The 24,501-nt window shown below is 60.5% G+C and overlaps 2 protein-coding genes across 5 annotated transcripts; one reads left to right on the forward strand and one right to left on the reverse strand.

The window, feature by feature from the left end:
• The first annotated feature begins 358 nt into the window (after positions 1-358).
• Positions 359-8,025, forward strand: NFKB2 (nuclear factor kappa B subunit 2). 2 transcript variants are annotated; one of them, XM_045853774.1, is made up of 23 exons: positions 359-486; positions 1,744-1,836; positions 2,115-2,196; positions 2,315-2,355; positions 2,606-2,704; positions 2,788-2,939; positions 3,179-3,285; positions 3,373-3,531; positions 3,831-3,935; positions 4,061-4,146; positions 4,237-4,375; positions 4,613-4,741; positions 4,861-5,070; positions 5,150-5,291; positions 5,665-5,779; positions 5,878-6,091; positions 6,233-6,402; positions 6,495-6,597; positions 6,713-6,864; positions 6,978-7,047; positions 7,239-7,411; positions 7,538-7,649; positions 7,748-8,025. In XM_045853774.1, exons 2-23 carry the CDS (start codon positions 1,816-1,818, stop codon positions 7,870-7,872), a joined length of 2,706 nt encoding a protein of 901 aa, XP_045709730.1. In that variant the 5' UTR covers positions 359-486; positions 1,744-1,815; the 3' UTR covers positions 7,873-8,025. The 2 variants fall into 2 exon arrangements, with proteins under 2 accessions (XP_045709730.1, XP_045709731.1); XM_045853775.1 differs by lacking the exon at positions 359-486 and having other exon boundaries at positions 1,571-1,836.
• Positions 8,026-8,095: 70 nt separating this feature from the next.
• On the reverse strand, positions 8,096-23,624 carry PSD (pleckstrin and Sec7 domain containing). 3 transcript variants are annotated; one of them, XM_045853772.1, is made up of 17 exons: positions 23,515-23,624; positions 21,566-22,302; positions 21,200-21,302; positions 20,358-20,718; positions 19,183-19,623; positions 17,812-18,006; positions 17,567-17,647; positions 17,248-17,360; positions 16,522-16,580; positions 16,343-16,432; positions 12,439-12,482; positions 10,854-11,044; positions 10,702-10,772; positions 10,435-10,592; positions 10,123-10,267; positions 9,700-9,843; positions 8,096-8,901 (listed from the first exon to the last, which is right to left on the reverse strand). In XM_045853772.1, exons 2-17 carry the CDS (start codon positions 22,217-22,219, stop codon positions 8,671-8,673), a joined length of 3,081 nt encoding a protein of 1,026 aa, XP_045709728.1. In that variant the 5' UTR covers positions 22,220-22,302; positions 23,515-23,624; the 3' UTR covers positions 8,096-8,670. The 3 variants fall into 3 exon arrangements, with proteins under 3 accessions (XP_045709728.1, XP_045709726.1, XP_045709729.1); XM_045853770.1 differs by having other exon boundaries at positions 21,566-22,564; positions 23,515-23,530; XM_045853773.1 differs by lacking the exon at positions 21,566-22,302 and having other exon boundaries at positions 23,515-23,530.
• Between the last annotated feature and the right edge of the window lie 877 nt (positions 23,625-24,501).

The raw sequence follows: 24,501 nt of genomic DNA on the forward strand, positions 1-24,501 counted from the left end.
GCTGGGGCCCTTCAGCTTCCTCTTGGGGTTCCCCGGCTTCAGAAGTGACCAAGCGTTAGCCACAGCGTTAGCCGAGTAGCAGTGGGGGCTGCCAGCTGTTTGAAGCAGGCCTGGATGAGTGGGGACACTGGAGTCGGGGCCACGGGCCGGGGGTTGCGCTAATTTAGTTTATCCCGCCTCCAGCAGTTCTCCCCGCGAGAGCCCGCGCCTCGGGACAGTCACCTCCACTCCCAGCGCTGCGCGAATACTTTCTCCCTAAAGGACACGCCTTAGTCACTCCTGATTGGCTGTGGGCGTCCAGAGTTAAACTTTCAGCCAAAGAGAAAGGGCAGGGGGCGTGACGTAGGGAAACGTCACGGGAATTCCCCCCTCCCGGGGGCGGAAACGGGGATTTCCCCACCGGAGCCTGAGTGACCCAAGAGGTGTCACGACCTGTCCGAGGTGGGTCGGGCCGGGAGAGAAGCCAGAACCGGAGCCGCCGCCGCGGTGAGTGGCCGGGTTCAGACCCCTGGGTGGCTGAGACACCGGGAAGGGCGGGAGGAGGGCCCGTAACTGACGGAGCCCCAGGACTGGAGAGCGGCATATGCACACACACGCAGGGCACGCACACAGACACCAGGATACACATCTCGGCATCCTTGTACAAAGACACGCGGACCCGAACGTAGCGGGCGAATGCACAGCATCGTCCATGTATTCACACTGGCACACATGTACACACGCAAACAGGCTCACCCGTTCACAGGTGCCTGGACCCATAGCGTTCACGCACAAACTTCAAAGATATTCACTTGTGCCCTTACTTATCAAGACTAATTCAAACGTGTTCACACTGAGAAATTTAAGGACGCTCACCTGTAGCACACGCATGTTGATGCCACGCACACACAACACGCACGCCAGCACATGGGCCGAAATACACTTGTAAATCTGTGATAGAGATACACACGTACTACACACTATGGGACTGGGGCAGGGGCGTGTTCACCCATAGCAGGTGCGGTGTGGGAATCGACCACTGTCGACGTGTTTTGGGGAGAAGGGTCCATCCCAAGGAGAGACATCTTTCCTCCCCGCCCCCCACGCCGCCCCAGGCCCCAAGAGACTGGCTCTTGGGGCAGAACCCCGGGGCCCCCCAATGGGAAGAGCCCCCGCCTACAGGCCTTCGGGGAGAAGGCCAGCTTACAGCAGGAATGTCCCCTCAAAAGCCCCCGGGTGAATCAGCCATGGCCTCCCTCTGGGTAGAAAATCCCAAGGTTGCTCCTGGGTGGGGGAGGGGAAGAGGGTAGGAGGCGGGACTCGTCCACGACTAGGAGCCTCCCCGGGCCTCGAAAGACCCTCTAGTCCCCGACACCTGCCCTGGAGGGAGCAGGGGGACCTAACTCCCACCAGAGCTTCCCTGGGTCTGGATGCCCCTCTTCCCACAAAGGCTGAGGGTGTCCGCCGACCACTGCCGACCTGGCGCCCCTCCCGCTGCAGGGGCGTGGACAGTTGCGTCATTTCCAGGCCCGCCTCCTCCGGCCCCGCCTCCCCCTGGTATTTTCGGGACTTTCCTAAGCTGTTCTAACTTTCCTGCTCCTTCCCCGGCCCAGCCCAGCTTCGGGTCTCGCCCTCCACCGGATCTCTCCCGCCACACCCGGACGGGTGGCTGGAGGAGATCCGACCCTCCCCCAAATCTGGGCCCCCCTTTCCCCCCACTCCGGACCTGATCTGTTTCTCTCCCGCCACTCCCTCCTACCTAAGGCGGACGCCTGAAACTCTGGGAAAGAGAACCCGGCCGGAGCCACCGGACAGCACTGGGCCTAGCCCACAGACATGGAGAGTTGCTACGGCCCAGTGAGTCACTTCTCCTGGCCCCAAAGCCAGTCGGCTGCCCCACCACTGTGTTTGTCTGCTTGTCTGCCGGTGGGCCGGAGTCCCCTCTGCTCCCCTGCACCTGTAATGCCCTCAGATGATCTCAGCCTGCCTGTTAGTTTCTCTGTCTGCAGACTGCTTCTAATGGGAGCTCTGGGCATGAGGAGAGGGGGTGATTACCGAGGCTTAGAGAGCTGGGGGTTGGAGGGCCCTGGGGGTGGCTCAGAATCAGCTGACAGCCCCGTCTGCCTCCAAACTAGGGTCTGGATGGCATCATTGAATATGATGATTTCAAATTCAACCAGCCCATGATGGAGCCCAAGGAGCCTGCCCCAGAGACAAGTTAGTAAATCCTCTAACCTCCCCTTGCCCCAGAGGGTGGGAGAGGGAGGAGCATGTGCCTTCTGCTTTGGGGAGGGGCTCAGAGATCCTGGATCAGCAAGGCCTCTCTTCTCCTCAGCTGATGGACCCTACCTGGTGATTGTGGAACAGCCTAAGCAGGTGAGTGAGTGGAACGGGTGGTGTGGGACTGCTCAGCTTTGGGAGCAAATGGGGTAGTTGTAGCTGGGTGGCCATGGGGAGGGTCACTGACCACAGAAGCCACTTTGGGTTGGATAGCCATGGTTCAGGACGGACACTAACCAGTCATTATGCTCACTGCTGGCGGGGGGTGGGGGGTGTAGCTGGCTCTGGGGTAGGGGTGGGGGTAATCTCTCCTGGTCACAATGTCACTCTACCCTGGGACCTTCAGCGAGGCTTCCGATTTCGATATGGCTGTGAGGGCCCCTCCCATGGAGGACTGCCAGGTGCCTCCAGTGAAAAGGGCCGGAAGACTTACCCCACTGTCAAGGTGAGCAAGGATGGTGCCTGAGGGTGGTATAGTGGACAGTGTATCACTGACAGGGTACTACTGACAACCCTCTACCCTCCCAGATCTGTAACTACGAGGGACCAGCCAAGATCGAGGTGGACCTGGTAACACACAGTGACCCACCTCGTGCTCACGCCCACAGCCTGGTGGGCAAGCAGTGCTCGGAACTGGGGGTCTGCGCCGTGTCTGTGGGGCCCAAGGACATGACTGCCCAGTAGGTGCCCCCTACCCCTGGCTCCCACTGGCATGCCCCTCGTTGTCTGCCAGTCCTAGGCTCCAGCCTACCTCTCTGAGCCTAGCATCTGACCCAAGGGACAGACTTAGGTTGGCCCTAGAACCCAAGGCCCCAAGTAAAAACCAGAAAAGCTTCCTAGAGGAAGTAGAGTGGTGGGGCGGGTGCCTCGGGAGGAAAGAACCGCCTGTAATACTTCTGACTCTCCCTCCCCCACCCAGATTTAACAACCTGGGCGTTCTGCATGTGACCAAGAAGAACATGATGGAGATTATGATACAAAAACTTCAGAGGCAGAGACTCCGCTCCAGGCCCCAAGGCCTTACGGGTATGGTGGGCAGGGAGGAAGTCCTGGGAGGTGGTCATGGAAGTAGAGGAGGAAGAACCCAGAGGTCACACTGTGCCCACCACGCAGAGGCCGAGCGGCGGGAGCTGGAGCAGGAGGCCAAGGAGTTGAAGAAGGTGATGGATCTGAGTATCGTGCGGCTGCGCTTTTCCGCCTTCCTTCGGGCCAGTGACGGCTCCTTCTCCCTGCCCCTGAAGCCCGTTATCTCCCAGCCCATCCACGATAGCAGTGAGTATCTCCACCACCTGGGGCGCGATGCCTGGGTGTCAGAGGGAACACGAAAGGCAACCTCAAGCTGTGGAGTCAGTTAGGCCTGGGTTGGAACTTGGCCCCACCATGTATGAGCTGAAGGATCTTGAGCAAGTCATGTTCCCTCTCTGAGTATGGCTTCTTCTGTCTTGGGTAAATGATACTAGTGGTTTATTTACCTCTTAGGGTTGTTCAGATGATGCCTGAAAGCGCCTGTCTCCGTCAGTGGGCCCATGACTCTTACATCATCTCAAGTAATTGATATCTCACCCCCACAGAGTCTCCCGGGGCCTCAAACCTGAAGATTTCTCGAATGGACAAGACAGCCGGCTCTGTGCGGGGTGGAGATGAGGTTTATCTGCTTTGTGACAAGGTGCAGAAAGGTGAGGCTGGAGCCAGTGCTGGGAGCTAGGGGTGCTGGGTGTAAGACTGGGAGCCCGGGCAACTTCGGGACAGATGGCCTTGGAGACTCCAGTAGGTGCTGTGGCCAAACTTGTTTTCCCTGCAGACGACATTGAGGTTCGGTTCTATGAGGATGACGAGAATGGATGGCAGGCCTTTGGGGACTTCTCTCCCACAGACGTTCATAAACAGGTACCCTAGGAACACAGCCAGGGCTGGGGGGCCCATCTAGGCCAAGGCCTCGATGATGCCTTAGATGATGCCTTACGTTCTCCTTCTCAGTATGCCATTGTGTTCCGGACGCCTCCTTATCACAAGATGAAGATTGAGCGCCCTGTAACTGTGTTCCTGCAACTGAAACGCAAGCGTGGGGGGGACGTCTCTGACTCCAAACAGTTCACCTATTACCCTCTGGTGGAAGGTGGAGCTGGCCTAAAGATCCCAGGGGGGCTGTAGGGTGGGGGCTGGGCTGGAAAGTCCCAAGAACTAGATCAGGGGACCCATGAGTCAAGTAAGGAGTGGGGAAGGTCCCAGGAAGAGGTGGTCCCTAAGAGCCAGCCTGAAGGTTTTGGGGGAAAGGATTATACCAACCTGGGGACAGGGCTGTTGAATGGCCCACGAGTTGGGGTTCTAACATCTCATTTCCCTCTGCCTCCAGACAAGGAGGAGGTGCAGCGGAAGCGGAGAAAAGCCTTGCCCACCTTCTCCCAGCCCTTTGGTGGTGGCTCCCACATGGGCGGAGGCTCTGGAGGCTCGGCAGGGGGTTATGGAGGAGCTGGAGGAGGAGGTGAGAGAGGGCTGGTGGCAAGAAGGGCGATAGAGGAGGGAGGAGTGAAAGAAGTGGGGGAGGTGATCTGGGACAGTTCTGGCTGATGCCTCCTTCCCACCAACCTACTGTCTCCACAGGTGGCAGCCTCGGCTTTTTCCCCTCCTCCTTGGCCTACAGCCCCTACCAGTCCGGCGCGGCCCCAATGGGCTGCTACCCGGGAGGCGGGGGCGGGGCGCAGATGGCCGCCAGGGCGCCTGGCGGGGATGCCGGGGAGGAAGCAGCAGAACCCAGCGCGTCCCCCGAGACCCCCCAAAGCAAACCGCATACTCCGGAGCTGCTACAACAAGGTATAGCCCCCGGAATTCGGGGGATCGGTGCACTGGGGGTGGCGGACCTACCCGTGCCCACACCCCCTGTCGCCCACAGCCCGGGAGTACAACGCACGCCTGTTCGGCCTGGCGCAGCGCAGCGCCCAAGCCCTGCTCGACTACGGCGTCACGGCAGACGCGCGCGCGCTGCTGGCGGGACAGCGCCACCTGCTGACGGCGCAGGACGAGAACGGAGACACGTAGGTGGGCGGGTGGCGGGGAAGCAGGCTCCCAGGGTTGGGTCCGAGACTCGGTGTCCCCTCCGTGGAAGGTCGTGGGGTGCTCTGGAGTTAAACAGACCCGCTTTCAAGTGCGAGCTCGTGATGTACTAGTACTGTTCAAGGTACTTGATACCAATCTTCAGCTTTGTCAAGTGTTAAAGGGGCACAATAATAGTGTTTGTCTACTTCAAAACGTGCTCAGGAGGGATAAAGTTCAGATGCTGCATTGCCCTTGAAGACGTGTCGGCTTAGCAGGCTCCTCTGCTTGAGGGAGACCCTTCACTCAAGCAGACTGTGAAGGCTGTGAGTTTTTTAGGCACGCTAAACCAGAGTCTCCCTCCCCAACCCGCAGGCCATTACACCTGGCCATAATTCACGGGCAGACCAGTGTCATCGAGCAGATAGCCCATGTCATCTACCATGCTCGGCACCTCGGTGTGGTCAACCTCACCAACCATCTGCACCAGGTTAGGGCCCCTGTTGGTGAGGGGCTGGGGGTTGGAAGTGGGAAGGCAAATGGGTCTAGGCAGGGGGCAGTCCTGGCTCACTTTGCCTGCATCCCCAGACACCCTTGCACTTGGCCGTGATCACTGGGCAGACCAGCGTGGTGAGCTTCCTGCTGCAGGTAGGCGCAGACCCGGCACTACTGGACCGGCATGGAGACTCAGCGGTGCACCTGGCACTGCGGGCAGGTGCCAGTGCCCCCGACCTGCTGGGTGCACTACTGCGGAGCGGGGTTCCCACCATGTCCCAGCTGTTGCACATGCCAGACTTTGAGGGTGAGTTCTTCACCTCATCTGGGTCAGGGGCGAGGGTAGGGGCCAGGGAGGGTAACTGCTGAGTGCCCGGAGTGGACATAGGGTGTGGATGTCAGCTGCTCAGGGAGTCACAGGTGTAAGCAGAGTATCCTGTGTCCTCAGGGCTGTACCCAATACACCTGGCGGTCCGTGCCCGAAGCCTGGAGTGCCTGGATCTGCTGGTGGACAGTGGGGCTGAAGTGGAGGCTGCTGAGCGGCAGGGGGGCCGGACAGCCCTGCATCTAGCCACAGAGATGGAGGAGCTGCGGTTGGTCACCCATCTGGTCACCAAGGTGAGAATGAGGACTGTGGAGGGACCCAGGATGAAGGCAGCGGGGCAGCCAGGCAGGTGGCGCCATGACTGACCACTCACTTGCACCTGCAGCTCCACGCCAACGTGAATGCTCGCACCTTTGCGGGAAACACACCTCTACACCTGGCAGCTGGACTGGGATCCCCGACCCTCACCCGCCTCCTCCTAAAGGCTGGTCAGTCTCACCTTCAGGGGCGTGTGAACAAGACGGGGAGGAGAAGAGAGGTGCCTCCCAGCCCCCCCACTTTGCAGTCTTGAATGTGAGCCCCCATGGCACCTCCATCCCCTAGGTGCCGACATCCACGCAGAGAATGAGGAGCCCCTGTGCCCCCTGCCTTCGCCCCCCACCTCCGGTAGTGACTCAGATTCTGAGGAGCCTGAGAGGGGCACCCAAAGCAGTTTCCGGGGCCACACACCTGTTGACCTCACTCGCAGCACCAAGGTGAGGCCAGCCTGGGACTAGAAGTACCAGGGAACAGGGCATCTGGGCTTAGGGGTGGGACCTGGGCTTAAGGACTGGGGTGGGAGGAGTCAAGGCCGAGACTGTCTCTCCAGGTGAAGACCTTGCTGCTAAATGCTGCTCAGGACACCATGGCACGCCCCCTGACCCCGCCCAGCTGTGCAGGTGAGATCTCTTCATTGACCCTGGCTCCCAGCCCCCTGCTCACACAGGTCTCTTCCTCAGAGCCTTGGAAGGAAGATGCCCTGTCCGAGAGATGGCCATGGGGGAAGGGTGGTACCCATGCCCATGTCTGGAGGTGATGGACACATCTGTGTGTGTGTTTGTGTGTGTGTGTGTGTGTGTGTCCCCCTCAGGACCAGAGCTGCCACTCGAGGACACAGTCCTGCAGAACCTGGAGCATCTGCTAGATGGGCCAGAAGCTCAGGGCAGCTGGGCTGAGCTGGCAGAGCGGCTCGGGCTGCGCAGTCTGGTGGACACGTATCGAAAGACAGCCTCGCCCAGCGGCAGCCTCCTGCGCAGTTACAAGGTCAGTTGGGCCCTGTCCCTGGGCTCCTTTCCCCATCTCAGATCCCAGGTGCTTCCTTGGCCCCAGGGCTCCTGACCCCACATCCTAACTGTAGCTCTCGTGCTCATGCCTCTTCCTTCTCTCCAGCTGGCCGGTGGGAACTTGGGAGGCCTGCTGGAAGCTCTGTCTGACATGGGCCTAGAGGAGGGAGTGAGGCTGCTGAGGGGCCCTGAGGCTCGAGACAAACTGCCCAGCACAGGTAACGGAATCCTACCTAGAAGATCATCTGGGCCTACAGGGTGGGAGACCCAAGGCCTTGACTCTTCCCTGTCCCCCTCCTTGTGTCCACTCCCCCAGGAGAAGTGAAAGTGGACAGTGCGTACGGGAGCCAGTCAGTGGAACAGGAGGCCGAGAAGCTAGGCTCACCCCCCGAGCCTCCAGAAGGGCTCTGCCACGGGCACCCCCAGCCTCAGGTGCACTGAACTGCCGTCGTCCACCAGCCCCCTTCCTGGGCCCCTCTGTACAGCATCCCGACCTACTCTAGTCCTTATTTAACACCCCATGTCCACCCCTCATTTGGGGTAAATAAAGGATTCTCATGGGAAAGGGGGGAGCCTTGCCCCCTCCCCAACTTATGGCGCCCTTCTGTGACTTGTCCTACACTGGCCCCAAGCTAGGCGCTGGAGAGGAAAGGAAGTCCGGCCAGCAAGTCCAGAGCAGTTTTAATGGGGGTGGAGGCTGTACGAGGGGCAGGGCCCACTGAAGGAGGGAAAGCAAGGCCGTGCTGTCGCGGCCTGTGTCTGGGGGCCTAGGCATGGACCTGTCCCTCCGCCTCTGGGAACAGAGAGGGGAGCCCTTGGAGAGGGAGGAAGGAAAGCCAGCGTACCCCCACCTCCTGGCCTGTGTCTGAGCGAGGCCCCAGGACGGAGGGGGGTTGCTGGTGTCGGGGGTGAGGGTGGTCTCAGCAGAAAGCGGAAATGTTGTCAGGCCTCCCCCGCCAAAAAAAAGCATCGAAAGTCCAGGGGTTCTGGCCCCTGTTGCCCCAGCCCCTAGTACGAAAAAGTGCAAAACATTATCACAAAAAGGGGGTCTCGGAGGGGCCCTCGGCCTAGGCTCCCGAGGCCCACGCCCTAGCCCTGCGCTGCCCCGGACACCGCGTCCGGCGCGGTAGGGCCCTGGGCCGAGGGGCCCTCGGGTGGCCCGAGGCCTGCCCGGGCTCAGGCAGGGCCGTGTCATGCAGGTGTCCGATGGACACCCCCCCACACGTTCCCACTCCCAGCTCAGGGCTTCCGCCGCCCACTGCCTGCCCCTGCCCGAGGCTCTGGGCCATGACACGGAGCCCGGGGCTGGCTGGAGGTATTGGGCTGCAGGGAGGGACTGGAGTGAAGGGGGGGGGCTCCGTCCTCCGTGCTCCCGGCCTGGGCCAGTGCCGCCTCTACCACGTCCAGCTCCTCGCTGCCCGCCTTCAGCTTGACCCGAAGCAGTGCTGCGTATGTGCCGTAGCGGGATTTCTGAGGCAGAGGGCGGGGCGGTGAGCCAGCCCTGCGCCCCCAGCCCCCGCCCCTCCCACCCCGCGTCTACCCCACCTGGACTGGGCAGGGCCTCTGAAGAAGGGCGGGAGATGACAGGTCCCGGCCCACTTCTGAAGCCCCCAAAGACTGTGACACAGTCCCCTAGTAGGTTTGGGGGCCCTCCACGGGCCCTCTCAGGACTGCCAATTTCAACAGCCAGAGTTTCTCGGGCCTTTACCAGAGCCGGGAAAACGGAGCACTTGACAGACATCTCACGTCATGACCCCTGTGAGTCTAGAATACTCTCGCTGTCGCGCAGAGCGGAAACTAAAGCTGAGAGGGACCGCTGCATTTTACCGCGTGTAACGTGCTCCCGTATGCAAAGAGCACCTGCGTCTTTGGCCCAAACTTTCAGGGGAAAAAAATCTTTCGTTTTAATTTTTCAATTCAATTATTTATATTTGGAAACAAAACCAATTATTATATTCCAGGGTATTGTTTTGCGTATGGATATCATTGTTTTTTAGGGTTACACTTTTAATGCATACACATAAATAAAAATTAAAAACGTGTATAGATACAGAAATAGTATTACCCACATATAATGTGCATCCTTATTTTTCCCTCAAAAATTTGGGCAAAAGAGTGTGCATTATACACGGCAAAATACGGTATGTAACCTGCCCTGGTCACCCAGCTGGTCCCACTCTTAGGAGTCCACACCCTCAGCCACTAGTCCGAGCCTATACTGGGACACGCAGGTCCTGCTAATGGAGAGAGGTGCCCAGGGAGGCTCACCTCAAACTCCAGGTAGGCCTCCTTCTGCCGCTGCTCCTCGGCCTCCTTGCCCCGGGCCTTCTTACCCAGTAGCGCGGCCCGGTGCTCCCGCAACTCACTTGCCATGGCCTTCAGTTTGGCCTCATGGGTCCGCACTTGCTCCTCCTGGAGGCCAGAGGGAGCATGGTCAGGGTTTCTCTAGCACACAGAGTACTTCTGTGCAGGTTTTATTTAAGTGTCCCTTCCCTAAGATGAATGAAGTGCCTTATCTGGATCCACAGCATGGCCCGTGGACTGGAGGCTCAGCCTCCACTGCCACCACCCCTGACCCTTGACCAGTGTCCTGGTGCAGGGACATCTACATAATTGTAGCCTGCAGCCGAGTGCCATATGCCAGGCTTGCCCTGCTCCAGCCCCCGGCCCGGTGGTCGGAGCTGGGAGTACCTGAGAGAGGCGGGTAGCAGCACTAGGCAGCAGAGGGCGGCTGAACTTCTTCTGGGAACTAACCGCAGCTGGGAAGGGGGGTGCAGAGAACATGGCGGCCACCACGTTGATGCGAGTGATCCAGGACTGCATCTGCTCCAGGCTCCTGAGGACACAGCACAGCTACTTGGGACCTGGGACCAGGGTGCCTGCCCAGGTCTACCAGTCCTGGCTGGGGATTTGGTCTGAGGAGGAAAAATCAGTCCGGGGACAAGGGGGAGCAAGTTGGGAGTGGACAGAACGGGTCTGAGGTGGGCAGGACGAGGCACTCACGGAGCCTGGAAGAGGAACACCCGCCAGTCCGCCGTGCGCAGGTAGAAGACGTGGGGCCTCTTGCTGTAGTCGCTGGCGCGAGTGGCCAGCGCATGGTGGATGCTGATGGCATTCTTCAGCTCCGCCTCCGACAGGGCCTTCCCAGGCTGGTACTCCTCCTGCGGGGGTGCCCATTTTTTTGTGGCCACAGCCCCAGCCTGGCCTTGCCCAACCCAGCCACACCCCCCCGAGGGAGCTCAGCCCCCACCCCTTGGGCTGGCCCCAGACCTTCTGCAGGTAGAGGATCATGCCCTTGAGGATCCCGTGGAAGCTCTTCCAGCCCCGCTTGCCCCGAGGTGCTGGGGGGGAAGGAAGACAGGTCACAGGAGGACTGGGACGGGCCGCTCCCACCCATCCCCCGGACCCATCAGGCCACGTACTCTTCCTGCAGTCGGGGTCTGCGTGCACCTTTCGCACCAGGGCCCCGTGCTTGTAGACGGCGGCCCCAGGCTCGGGAGTCAGGTCCAGGAAAGGGCTGGAGCCGCTGCCACTGCCCCCGCTGACCCTCTTGATGACCTTGGGGTTGGTGTCGGCCAACTCAGACAGAGAGCGCCTCAGCTCCTCCTCGTCTCTGCAGGTGTGATCACCTCAGAGGGGGCTGGCTATGAAGCCACACACCCCCCTTTCGATCCTGGCCTCTGCCCACCCAGGAAAACTCCTCCGGTGTTTGCAGAGCTGGGGGTGGGGGGACTGCCGCTCTTGAAGGGTGTGGCCCCCCACCTGAGGCACCTGGAGCCATGGCTCCCACCTCAGACCAGGGCTCCTTGAAGCAGCACAGCCCCTCCCGAAGGTTAGCGCTCCACAGGTAGCGCCAGGTCTGCCCCTTCCTCCCCTCACCTGTAACCAGCCCCATCCTCTCCACTTCTGCGTGTGCGGGTGCACACCCCTCCAAACCTCACACCTTCCTCCACCAGGACAGACCCACGTCTGACTCAGCTGCCTCAGCCTCACCAAGCAGCAGCTCATGGCTTGCTGGCTAAAGGGTGGCAGAAGCAGCTGCTTCCTGGTGGTCCCCAGTACCTCCTAGTCTGCAGGCTCTGGCACATGCCATCAAAAAAGTGTGATTCTGTCTGGTCACTCCTTGGTCAAGAACCTGCAAGCTCCCTACTGCCTCCCACATGCAGCCTGTAATACATCCCTGCCAACACGCTCTCCGCCCTCCATTCCAACCGGCCCGCCAGCTCTCGGCCGCCCCACCCCACACTCATTCCAGCCACCCCGGGTTTGCCTCCCAAATACCAACTTCCCACTTCCTCTTCCCAAACAAATGCTCCCCCTCTTTCAAGGCTTGCCCGAAAGGCCCAATCCTCCGAGAAGCTCTCCCTGCACGCTGCCCCAGTGCTAAGCTCTGCCTCAGCTGGGAGCTCCCCCACCTGCTGGGAGCTCCAGCAGCAACTGGACTCGCAAATACCAAAAAGCACGAGCGATCTACGCACTGTCCAGATGAGGGCTCTACCCTCAGACTGGGGGACCAAGGCTAAAATTGGACCTTCTCTCCCGGACTGGACCCTTCCAAGACTGACTCTGGGTCACCTCCACTGACACTATAAGAGCAGACAACGTGGTCCCTTGTTCTGTGACACTATGGGCTCTCTAGGACCCAAGAGGCGGCGCTCACACTACTGGTTCAGGGCCCTGCCGCCAGAGACTTCTGCTTTCCCACAGGGTTGCCAAGGGACCTCCTTTTCAGCGCCCCTCCTCTCAGGCAGGATGACAGTGGCTACTCACCCCAGCCCAGCCTGTCATAACAACCCACCCAGAGACAAGACACAGAACTCCAAGTCCAAGCAGGCATCTCCAAAGAAGGAAGTGAGGCTGCTGCACTGCCTCTCCCAGCATCACCTACCGCCCCTGCCCCACAGTCCCAGGACACAGAGCCCACCGCCGCTCCCCGCCGCTCCCTCCACTTCCCCAGGCAGCCCTCCCCTAGAGCCCTGCCCCCCACCACACATCCCCGGGACTCACATGGCCCACTGCAATTTTTCATTCTTGATGGAGCTGTACAAGGCCTGGGGAGGGAGGAACAAATCAGGGCGGTGTGGGTCAGTCCTGGGGGAAGGTGCACCCCATTTACCCAAGTGCCAGAGCTCGGAGCCCTCCCTCTCAACCTGGGGGAGGAGACGGAACTGGGGAAGAGGGCAGCAGGCTGTGATGACCCAGAACACAGGATGTGGGACCGAGTACTGAGACCCAGTCCCAGCTCTGCCACTTCAGCTGCAGGACTTTAAGCAAGTATCCATGGGGAATAACAGACACAGCAACGCAGGTCTCACAAAAGGCAAGCAGCTAGCACAGGGCATCCTGGCACATGATCGCCACACGGTAAATGGCAGCCGCACGGTAAATGGCAGCCGCTGCTGCGGTCTTTACTGTTGTTGTTGTCGTTGAGAGGTGGCCCTGCTCGGCTCTCAGATGGGAGAAGCACGGCTCCGGAGGAAACGGAGACGAGCAGCCCAAGACACTCTCCTTCTCCTGAACAGACGCTTGTTCCCAGGGTGAAACCACACAGAGCTTACGGGGACACTGAGGCCCAGGAATGGGCACTTACTCTGTCACCCCCACTTTCCTTGGCTAATGAGAACATTCTCTGGCTCCCAACCTCAGGACAGGCTGAGACCTACCCCTAACCCAGACTGCCTCACCATGCCGAGTATCAGGGGGGTCCGGCCCCCAGCCCACTCCCACACTTCATGTTGGCAGGCTGTGAGCACTAGTTTAAAAGGCCAGGTAGCTCAGCTGTCTGCAGCATCACCCCACACAGCAAGGTTGCAGGTTCCATGCCCCCTCGGGGCACATACAAGGACCACCCAAGGAACGCATACATGAATGGAACAACAAATGGATGCTTGTTTCTTTCTCTCCCACTTCTTCTCCTTCTCTGAAAATCATTAAAAATTTTAAAGTTTTTTTTTTAAAGCAGTAGTTTTAGCTTTCAAACTCTGCACACCCCAAACTCCCTGTGAGTTCCTGAACCAGTCACTTCCCCTCAGTACAGATGGCCTGGGTTTTGGGGGTGGTCAGAGGAGAGAAGGGGCTAGTAGCATAGGACACCCCTCTTCTTGGGAGTGGCCTGCAGCACGGGTCCACACCAGTACTTCCCACTGTGGGGCTGCTTCCCGAAGCCTGTCTGTGAGTGGGTGTGTCCCCAGCATGTGCGTGTTGGGCTAAGCGTGTGGCATGTGATGCTGTCTGCGTGTGAGCTGGGTGAAGTGGTGACGTCGGCGCCTTCTCTGTGATGGGACACAGCCACCCCCCAACACACCAAGGCCTCAGACTCTCTCACTCCCCGCTGCCGCCATGCCAAACAGACCACATGGGCACACCCTGTCCAGGGTTGAGTACACCTCACAGCCTCCACCCCCCACACACGGCACAACCCAGCCTTATGCACACACAGCTTCCCAGCACATACCCAGCCCAAACCCAGCGGAGCGTGGACTCTAAAAACCCTCACTCTTCAACTCTCTGGCCAGGAGGCTGAAGTGGCCACGGACATCCAACCTGCAATCCTTGTCTCCAGCCTTCCAGTTCACCCCTTTTGCCCCCCGACCACGGCATCCTTTCAAACTCCTGAACCTCATCCGTGAGCCCGAAGTCATGCACCCATCTGGAAGGCCCAAAGGCCCTTCCGTTCAAGATGCCCTTTGGTCAAAGGGTCTGTGCTCTCCCCTCTCCAGCCCCTGCCCACCCCTGGCTACCCATGGCCCCGTCCCTGCTGGGCTCCCCCCTCAGCCCCAGCGATGCCCCCGCCCCAACCCGCTCATGCTGCCTAAGGTGCCTCCCTCCAGCCGCCCCCTCAGCCGCGCAGCCCTCGGCAACCTCCTCAGTCCCCCCCACAGCCTGGCGTGGGCCGCAGCCCCAACGCCCTCACCGCCTTTTTCTTCTTGCGGCTCTGCAGGCGGCTGACCACCAGGTCGGTGTAGAGCACGGGCTTGAGACTGCGCGAGCGCTGCGGCCAGCCGTAGCACAGGGTCTCGGCGCCGCGGTGGGTGCGCCCGTAGCGCACGGAACACAGCGAGCGCGAGCGCAGCCGCCCGGCGCTGCTGTGGATGCTGTTGACGCCGATCATGCTGGCCCGGCCGGCGCGCCGCGGCCCCCGGCCATGCCCCCGCCCGCCCTCGGCCCGGACGGCCCGCGGACCGCTTCCCCGACAGCCCGAGCGAGCAGCCCGGCCGGGCTCCCACCAACGCAGCACCGCGCGGCAGCGGCGGCGCTGGCAGCTCTGGCGGCTCTGCCGGCTCTGCAGCTCGGCGAGCGGGAGGGGGGCGCCGACCGGAGGGGAGGGGAATGGAGGGGAGGGGAGGGGAGGGCGAAGGCTGGGGCGGGGACGGCGCAAAATGGAGGCGTCGGACAGAAAGGGGGGCCCCCTTTGGCGGCGCTGGCGGGCGCGCCTCCATGGGGGAGGGGCCCAGGGAGGCTGGCGAGCAGCACCTGTGTGGGGGCGGGCTGCGCTGGGCTCGTCGCTGGGAGCCCCTCCGCGGGGTAGGCGGGTGCTGCGAAGGTAGGCGGACCCGTAGGGTCTAGAACTCCCTCCTTCCTCGTCAGGGTTCGGGGGAAGGCTGAGCAGAGGCCGGAACGCCTCCTGGCGGCCGTTTTGTTTTTTTTTTTTTAATGAGCCAGGATCTGCCTCGAGGCTAGACGGCGGCGCAGGACGCAGGAAGCCTTGGAATAGCCCTGATCTCATCCTACTCATTGAACCGCAGATACCTCCCCAACTCCTGTACGCACACCCCAGTTTACAAACATACATCCCAACCAAGCAGATGCACCAATTCACATTCGCCCCAGCTCATGGACACTACAAATCCAGATGCACGCCTCCAAAGTCACAGTCTTTAACTCACATACACTCTCGGCTCACAGGCACAAGCTATAAGACAGCCAGTTCTTAGATGTACACCCCAACCACGCAAACAACCAACCTACACCCCAACTCAGGCACACTCTAAATCACAGCCCTAAAGCACAAGCACACCAAGCACAGACAAACCCCCCTGATTCGCCGACACCCTAAATCATACATATAGGACTCAAATCAAGCATACCCCCAACTCATAGTGGACACCCCCACTCAGATACACCCCCAAACTCAGCAATCCACCACAGCCCAAGCTCACAGACAAGCCCAAGGACACTCCTATGCAGTCATTTTTATGTGGTGGCCCACAGACCCCTTTGCCAACCCTGGGGGTTTCAAGTGAGTCCAGCTCCCTGAATGAAACCATCACCAATCAGGGAGAGAGCCCACAGGCCCCGGATGCCCCTCCTCCTCCCATCCTACCAGCCCCACGGTAACCAACCCCTCCAGGGGCCTGGGATGGGGCCTGCGTACCAGGGAGCCAGAAACACAGTATCTAGTCCCAGTTTGGCGCTAGCTTTCTGCCACAACTTGGAAAAGCCTTTGTACCTCTCAGGCCCCTATACCTCCGGTGCCTCCTGTTCAGTGGTACCGGCATGGCCTCTGTGACTGTAACCCCTGGGGTGGGGCAGTGGAGGCAAAGAAGGCAAGCAGTATACCTGTGTGCCCCCCACCCCATGCAGGGACCCCTCCCATCCTCAGCGAACACAGGAGGAGGAGTACTGATGAAGACAAATGCAGGGTTCGGGGCTGCCAGATCACGCGTTTTCGAGAGCCGCCTCCCCTCCCCCAGCCATGAGCAGCCGCCACTGCACGCCAGTGCGCATGTTCTGGGGAGCGTGCCTGTGAGGCTATGGGGAAGGGGTGGTACCCAGACTTGAGTTGCGAGAGTCCAGACTCCCAAGATGTGAGCTGGGGGCCTGCCAGGCCCCTCACCTCACCTTCCTCGGACACCGCCGACAAGTCCCCCATTTTCCCCTCCAGGTACCTGTACCCTGTCCCGCCCCCCACCTTGAGCAGCTCCCTGGGGAAGTCGCCGCCTTCGTTGAGACCCTCCAGGTTCCCGATGAAATCTCCGCAGGTCATGCGCTTCCCAATGTTCTAAGTGAGGGAACAGAGAGAGGCCGGTGAACCTGGAAGTCCTTGGTCAGGGTCTGTTCTCCAGGCTCCGTCCCGCCGACCCCACTCACGTGGCCGTGGAGATCCGTATTCAGTAGCATGAGGGCACAGGTCAGCGTGTGCGCACCATCTAGAGTAGAGTTGACATTCAGCCTCCACCACCTCTGAGGGACTCTTACCCCAGCTACCTTCTCCCAGCCCCTCCCCGCCCCCTTTCCGAACCCCTTGGGCCGTAACCACACTTTTGTAAGTCCTGAAGCCCATTAGTGAACGGTTCCCCAACCAAAGACTTCTCTCTTTCAGCAGCTCTCTCAGAAGGGACCTCACTCTCTTTCTAGGCCACCCTCCCTAGCTTTCTCAGATGCTGGGGCTGCCCACTGCTTGCCCCCCAACACCCGCATGCCTGTATCTCTGCGTGCGCACAAACAAGTGGGCCTCATGCAGTTATGCAGACCAGTGCGGCCAAAAAGAATCCCTACTCAAGCCAAGCACTGTTTTGCACATACGTGTGAATGCTGGCATGCAAACCCACCTGCCACCTGCCTCTTCACAGCACACGCTGGCTGGACCCTAACAGGATACCTGCCCTCACGCGCAGTTCCATGTCCACACAGCCATGTCAGCACAGTCTGCACACGGACATGCTCACAGGCCCGCGAGCTCGTGCATTCGCTCACTCCTGCACACATCCTCGTGCGCGCGCGCACACACACACACACACACACACACACACACACACACACGGCGCCCTTTCGCCTCAGCAACCAGCCAGGAAGCCCTGCCCCTGGCCTCCTCACCCTCTGAGGACAGGGCTCCAGGATTGCACTGGAAGTATCTCTGGGAGAAGTGGGCCAGCACACGCTCCCGTTCCTGGGTCTCGCCCATTAAGGCCAGCTCCTTCAGAAACACCCTGAGGAGGAGGGAAGGAGCATGTCACCCCACACAAAGCTCCCCTTCCCAGGGAGCCCTGGCTCTTGACCACGCATGCCCAGCCAGCTTGGGAAGGGTGGTGTCAGGGCAGCTCAGGGAGGTGCAGGGGCCCGGAGGAGGCAGAGCTGAGGCCCTGCACCGCAGGCCTGGAGAGCTGGGGCTGCCCTCAGGCGGCTCAACACCCACCTGAGAGCTTGGTCCAGAGTCATGCCCGTGAAGACAAAGAACTTGAGGTACTCTCCAGCCACAAGTTTGCTGAAGTCATTGCTGTGGGCAGGGCAGAGAGACGGGTGGAATCTCAAGGGGGTGTGTCAGGGGGCCAAGTGGGGGTTTACCTCAAAACCTGGGGCATTAGGTAGAGGGGTTGTGGAGGTGCTGCCCACAGATGCATCTCCCTTCCCCCCTCCTCCACCCCAGCCCAGTGCCTTTACTTCTTGCCCAGGTGCCGAGCCACATCAGCCTTCCTGAAGCCGTCTAGTCGGTAGAGCCTCTTAGCCAGACGCTGCGCAGCCTCCAGGTCTGCTTTCTGCCCGTTCGACAAGGTGTCCGTGCTCCCCAGGGCTAGCCGCTCTGTGCTGTCCAGCTCGGAGTCAGAGTCAGACACCAGCTGGCTCAAGGGTGGTTCACTGCCGGGGCGGAACATCAGCTCTGAGGTGCGCAGGTTCTCGAGGGCCATCCAGACCCTTCCTCAGTCCCCGGACCAGGAGGACAGAGAAGGGGAGACCGGCACATGGGGAAGACATTTTCTTTTCTCCAGAGAGAAGACCGTACAGGTCCCCTCCATCATTGCCACCTCTCAGTGTCAAGTCCTGTCTCAAGTCTGACCACACCCACCTTACTACTGTGGGAGACCTGGCTGCTTCCCCAAGGCTCCCTAAGTTTGCTGTCAGCCACAGGTTTCCCAAGCCACACTGACCCTACCCAGAACATAGTCTTCTGTCCCTGAGAACACGGACAAAGGTGGCACAGAGAGGCTGTCGGGGAGGAACAGTAGACGGGCAAAGATCTGAGGGCAGTGGGCACACCTTACTGCTCTTGTCTCTCCTCCTCCCGCCTTTTTGGGAGAGAAGCCTCCTCTTTGGCCATTCTCTGCTGCCCACAAAGAAGGAGGCTCTGGAGTAGAGGGGACTGGGGGTCAAAGGGCTCCCCCTCATCTCCCATCTCCTCCTCTCCTTCCCTTCCCACCCCAGCTGCTCTCCTTGCATAGCCACCTGTCACCCAGAGACAGAGGCCGGAAACTCCTGTTGCTAAGCAACCCTGTCTCCCTGGCCACCCCCTCCTGTTGCCATGGCTTCCATGACTGAGAGGGTAGCTGGCAGAAGGGAGAACAGAAAGGTTAGACTGATGAATGGACTTCCTGGAGAAGGGTGAGAGACGCCTGATTGGAGGGGGAGGTGGCACAGGAGGGAGGTGATAGGAGGCTGGCGGCTGCATCTTTGGGAGAAGCCTCCAGGCTGGGTGGGGGAAAGGTCACATGAATTCTAAGCAGGTTGGAGGCTATGTCTGGGGAGGGAAGGGCCCTCCTGGAGAGAGAAGGGGGTGTTCCTTGGGTATCCTTCGATTCCGAATCATGGTTTCTCAAGTCACTGGATCTGAGACCAAGGGGGCAGGCTGTAAGCCCCCTCCCCCATAGCCAGGGGAAAGTCCTCCAAGTGGGAAAACAGGGCATCTGCATGCCCTAACCACCCCTTCCGGGGGTCAGTAATATAAACCACATCTCTACACTGAGGCTCTGTCCCTCGGAACGGCTGCTCCTGAAGCCCTGGGGGCCTTAGGTCTGAGAAACCAAAGGAACCACTCACCTGCCCAGGGGTGCCACCCCCAGCCCAAAGCTGTCCTCTGAGCGGCAGGGACTAGGGGGCTCCCTCCCTGAGGCCTGCTTGGCTGCAGCCTCTGCCTCCTCTTCTTCCCCTCTCTGGGTCCAAGGCCCATCCGCAGCAGAGCTGGTACCAGAATCTGGTTCAAGAGGGGCAAGTGGGGCAGGAGCAGGGGGGTCAGGCCGGGGCTCGGGGGGTTGGGGCGGCAGCTCGAAGGTGAAGAAGGGGCTGCGGGTTGGGCCAGGCGAGGCCAGGGCCTCCAGTGAGGCAAGGCTGGTGTAGGAGGTGCCCTTGGCCCGGTGTGACTCCAGGATGGCTTCGAACACACAGCTGAAAGAGTCAGGCCCGTCAGCCGAAGGGCTGGTCCCAGGTAGGAAGGGCAGAGGCGACTTGAGAGGCCCTGGCTGAGGCATCTGGGTGCCCGGCCTGCAGGGACAGGGAGAATCTCTGATCAGGGGCCCCGTGGACAGCTCTCGGGTAGCATTTCATTGGACTTTTACATTGACTCTGTGAGGGGGATTATCATCTCCTTTTCACAGGTCCCGACCCCCTAAAAACAGCCGCCTGGATAGGGGCTCCCTACCACAGGTTCTCCAAGCTGTTGGTGCCCCATGGGGTGTTCTGTCTCTACGTACCCCCAGCACCCAATCCCCTTTCTCTCTGCCTCCCTGCTAATCTCCCTTTCCCCTCCTTCTCCCTGATCCTCTCCCTTCCTGCCAGCCCATTTCTATTTCTGGCAGCATCTTAGGAGAAGAAGATGAGGCTGCAGGCTGCAGCGGGGTGTGAGGTGGAGGGGGAAGCCCCCACTCCATCTCCCCGCTTTCCCACCGAGACCTAGGATCTGGATTGATGCTCCCACACCGCCAGGCCTGGTTCTGGCCTCTGGCCTCTCCCTCAGCCCCACCCTTCCCTAGAACCCCTTTCCTCCTCTATCCTGGCTGCCTCTATCCTCCTGGGCTCTTGCTGAGGCCCCCACAGCCCCACTATTCTGCCAGGCCTCTGTCCAGAATCTCCTGCCATGCTGCCCTATTGGCACCACCAGCTGGGCCCTCACCCTCCCAACCCCACCCTCATCTCTCCCGTAGTCCCTTTGAGCCCAGCTCTGCCTCCGGGCCAGTGGGAAGGAGCAAGCCACTTTCCTCTCCCACTCCCCCACTCACCGGGCCCCCTCCGAGGCCTCAAACACCTCGTCGTCCACATCCTCTTCCCCACCTGCCTCATCCTCGTCCTCATTGCCACTGCCCGGGCTGGGACAAGGACCGAGGCGTGGGCCGGGCCTCGGGGCAGGTGGGTGGGCAGTACCAGGCAGGCCCTCAGAGCTGGGCTGACTCTCGATGGCTGAGTCAGCCTCTTCCCGCTCAGCCAGCACTTCATCGATGTTGGTCTCGCGGTAGCACCTCAGGGGCACCGTGTCCAGGTCCGTCTCGGAGTATTTGGTTGCTCGCCCCACAGCCACCCCAGAGCCCTGCCCTGAGCCCACCCCAAGTGGAGATGGGGGGGCCTGCTCTGGGGGCTTAGCACCTGCAGTGTGCACAGGCATCCCGGTCAGGAGGTTATCCAGGTCAGCTTCCCATCCTGACTCTGTCCTAGGAAGGAACTCTCCCCACTGCCTCGTATTGGCAAGAAGTTCTTTCACTGTCCTAGCCGCCATTCCTCCTGCTACAAACACGGCTTGTTCCTGGTACCAGTGGAGCCCATTTCAAATCAAGTTCTTGTGAGACAGTTCTGAGGGGCCTGAGGGAGATCAGCCTCTTCTCTGCCCCTTCATATCCTGCCATCCCATCCCTCCACTACTTCGTTTCCTGCAGGTGCCCAACCCAGCCGCCATCCCCCAAACCCTCCCCCCCACCAACACAGATGGAAAGGTCTTGGCCTGGAGAGGCATCAGCTGACTCAGGAGCCCAGGGAAGGGTTGGGGGAGGTTTAAAGGAAGGCCCCCACCACACCTCAGCTGCTGTGGAGAAGGCCTGTCCCATCCCCCTTACCTCAGCCCCAGACTTACCTGAGCTGGGGGGGGCCAAGGAGCCATAGAAAAATTCCCATTTGGCTCGAGCAATCCTCTGGGCATGAGAGGAGACTTCCCGGGGTGAGGACCAGGTGTCCGCCTAAGCCGAGAAGGGAGAGGTAGACACAGACACCCAGAGATAAAGGCAGACATCCGAAGAATATGGGGCAAAAACAAAAACACACAGGGACAGAGATGGAGGTGCAGAGACAGAGGGACAAGCATAGAGGCAAGAAAGGGACAGACTTAGGACGGACTGAAGGATCCGATGAATAGCCCATGGGCCCCAAACTGCCAAGGAGCCAAGTCTTGTCCCTTCACTGGGACTCTGGGGTTCCGGGGAGCCCAAGGGAGGTCGCATACCTGGTTCAGGAGTCCAGTGTCAGCAGGTCCTCGGAATAATGTGGCCAGGTGCTCAGAGGGCCCCCCCAGCCCATTGGGGAGGGAGGAGTAAAGGCCATCCGCCCCAACCTGAGGTTGGGCTGGTGGCCCCTGTGGAAGGCCCTGGCCGCCAGGCAGAGCTGAGCCTCCTCCAGCTGGGAGCGGGTCTGAAGTGGACGCCTCCAGCCGCAACTTCCGGTTGGAGCCAGGCCCAAGGGTTGGAGTGGGCCTGGGAGGAGAGAGCCCCCCCAGGTCCCAGCTCCGACTCAAGCCTCCAGAAGCAGGTAGCCCATTCAGTGGCCTCACGCTGGCCTTCTCCACAAAGCGAAATATGACCACAGAGCTCCGGGCCCCTGGAGGAGGCTGCCCAGTGGGTGAAGAGGGTGCCCAGGGTGAGGGAGCAACATGGGGTGAAGGGGGGCCACGCAGAGGTGTACAGGGTGCTGTCACACGTCCCAGTTCCCGGCCTCGGGGACCTGGACCTGTCACCCGCCGTAGCAGGGAGCCTGTGCTGCCATACATGCTGGCTGGGGGACTCTGGGGCACAGGGCCTTCGGGGAGCCAGCGACGCGGGCATCGTGGCGGGGAGATGGCACAGTCACCTTCCGAGCAGAAGCGCATGGCACCCTGGGCCATGCTGGGGCCGGGGGTCAGGCTGGGGGGGCAGGGATGGCGAGGCCAGGCGGGGAGTGAGGGGGCAGCATGCTCTTCAGACAGGCCTGCAAGAGAGGAAGGGGTGCAGGGGGTGAACTGCCGGGGAGCTGGACGGGCAGCAGAGCAGAGACACGGAGGGGAAAGCTGCCTGGAGCCACTGAACACCAGGGGCCTAGCCCACCTTGATGGCATCCTTGATCCTACCCCTGGGGACGATCAGGCCTCCTGCTTGGGCTACTTGCATGGAGGCCTGAGAAGAAAAGATTGTCCCCCCCCACAACAGGCCCCTGGATCCTCTCCTTCTGCTTGGGGGCCCTGAGCATCACCCTGGGAGGAGAGAGGAAGCTATTTCAGAAGTTGAGCAAGCCCGGAGTCCCTGTGGCATTTTGGAGCTACTTCTGGTGGGGGAAGGGAAAGGCTGGTACCCCACCCTCTGGCCCAGGAGTGTCAGCCAGCCAGCCAGCCCTATCACTCAGTCATGAGTCCCCTGCATTTCCTCTGTAGAGGCCCCAAACCAGATTCCCAGAAAGAGAAGAAAGGAGAACTGGGGGAGGGGGATTATCTAAGGACCACAAGGGGCTGAGAGGCATAGGGTAAACGGGAGAAAAAGACCTGGACAGAGGCCACTACCTCTGATATATACATGATAAATGGGAAAGGGACATTTCTGTTCTTAGTACAGGTGCACACACAGTCACACACACACATACGTAAGGACAAATACACATGCACGGGCTACACGTTCCAGTGCGCACAGACACAGGCACACACTGCTCGAAGACACACCCTCACACACTCTCACAGTCATAACAAATATGTGTGTAATGGAAAGGCACATGCTTATTTTACACACACATTGTCATCAAACAGGAACACACAAAGAGATACCCGAATACACATGCAGGGGCCCTCACTCTCCAATGCTCAGAGGCACACGGGCATGTCAGATACAGAGACCTGCTGGTCACAGTCACAGATACAGATGCACACTCACACCCATGCTTAAGGGGGCACACACACCCTCTCCCCCAACCCCCACCAATCCACGGTCTCTGGAGAGGGAGGCTGCACCAGACCCCTCTCCTCCCCTTCTTCCCCCAAGGGTGCAGTTTTGTCCAGCCCAGGAAAGACCATAAAGGGGTACAGGGGCCTCTGGTGGCAATGCAGGGTAAGGGCAGAGGTCAGGAGAAGCAACCCAGCGGTTCGGGTTACTAAAGCTCAGTGGGGCCCCAGCATGTCCCCAGCGCAGCCGGGACTCAGGCTGCCCCAGTACTCACCACTGCTCGCCTGGAGCTGGGGCCGAGGAGAGGCAGGGGAGAGGCTGGGCCCAGCTCAGCTGTGAAGGTAGCGCAGCTCTCGCCTGCTCCCGCTTTCTCCAGGCCCGCCCGCCCGCCTCTCAGTCCCCCCCTCCTCCTCCCTAAGCGCAGCTCTGGCAGAGCTAATCCCACCCCTCCAACCCCCGCCCTCTCCCAGGGCCCTGAGCCTGGGAGGCTGACCCCCCCCTCTGGACGTTGGGTCTCCTCTGGGCTCTCCCGCCAACCCGAGACTCGCCCCTGACGAGGGGGATGACGTACGGAACCCCTGGTTCTGCTCCCCAATCCTCACGTGCCCCACCCCAATCGTGTCCACGTCCCTTTCACCCCACCGCCCCCTGAGCCACACGCAGGACCCAGCTTCACACGCGTGTCCCGCTCCAGACCCCACGCGTGTCCCTGGGAGGTTGCCACATGACCTGTTACATGCCACACGCGCTCCCGCCCCCACGAGCACGCGGCCGCGCCAAGCACACGGTATGGGTGTAGACGGGACCCGCCCCCTAAATCCAGGAGACCATCAGTTAATGGAAGAGATACTTAGGGTACACCGCCTCAAACCCTCAGGGGTTCTGAGCCTTGGATCCATGGGACGCAGCCCTGACCGCGCGCCCAGGATGCAGTAGGAAGAATGTTAGTCAGACTTCAGGGAGAACTTCCATGATGCCTGAGTTAGGTGTCCTGCCCATCTAAGGGTGAGGGGTTAGACGGGATGACGCCGGGACTGAAGGTAGAAGGGAACAGGCAACCCTTGTGCCCTTGGCCAAGGTAAGAGGAGGCCCATCTATTTTTAAGAAAGGGCCACTAGAGTTACTATGGCAACTGCTCTCCTGGGGAAAGCCAGGGCAGGCAGATGGTGACCTCGGAAGGAAGAAGGGGTCTGTTTGGGTGGTCGGGGGACGCGCAGGGCTCACCGCGGGGAGGGGCGGCGCCGGCTCCGCGTGGTGCTGA

The sequence above is a fragment of the Phyllostomus hastatus genome, unplaced genomic scaffold (genome assembly GCF_019186645.2).
Source record: "Phyllostomus hastatus isolate PE091 unplaced genomic scaffold, TTU_PhHast_1.1 phas_scaffold_1066, whole genome shotgun sequence".
Lineage (NCBI taxonomy): Eukaryota > Metazoa > Chordata > Mammalia > Chiroptera > Phyllostomidae > Phyllostomus > Phyllostomus hastatus.

Coding starts and splice junctions, on each gene's coding strand:
- PSD (XM_045853770.1), bottom strand. CDS start 22,429: ATGCCATCAAGGTGGGCTAGGCCCCTGGTGTTCAGTGGCTCCAGGCAG. Junction 17,361..17,566: donor ACTCTGGACCAAGCTCTCAG/GTGGGTGTTGAG, acceptor CCTCCTCCTCAG/GGTGTTTCTGAAGGAGCTGG. Junction 16,581..17,247: donor TGGAGCCCTGTCCTCAGAGG/GTGAGGAGGCCA, acceptor ACTCTACTCTAG/ATGGTGCGCACACGCTGACC.
- NFKB2 (XM_045853774.1), top strand. CDS start 1,816: ATGGAGAGTTGCTACGGCCCA. Junction 2,197..2,314: donor GGAGCCTGCCCCAGAGACAA/GTTAGTAAATCC, acceptor TCTTCTCCTCAG/CTGATGGACCCTACCTGGTG. Junction 6,403..6,494: donor TCACCCATCTGGTCACCAAG/GTGAGAATGAGG, acceptor TTGCACCTGCAG/CTCCACGCCAACGTGAATGC.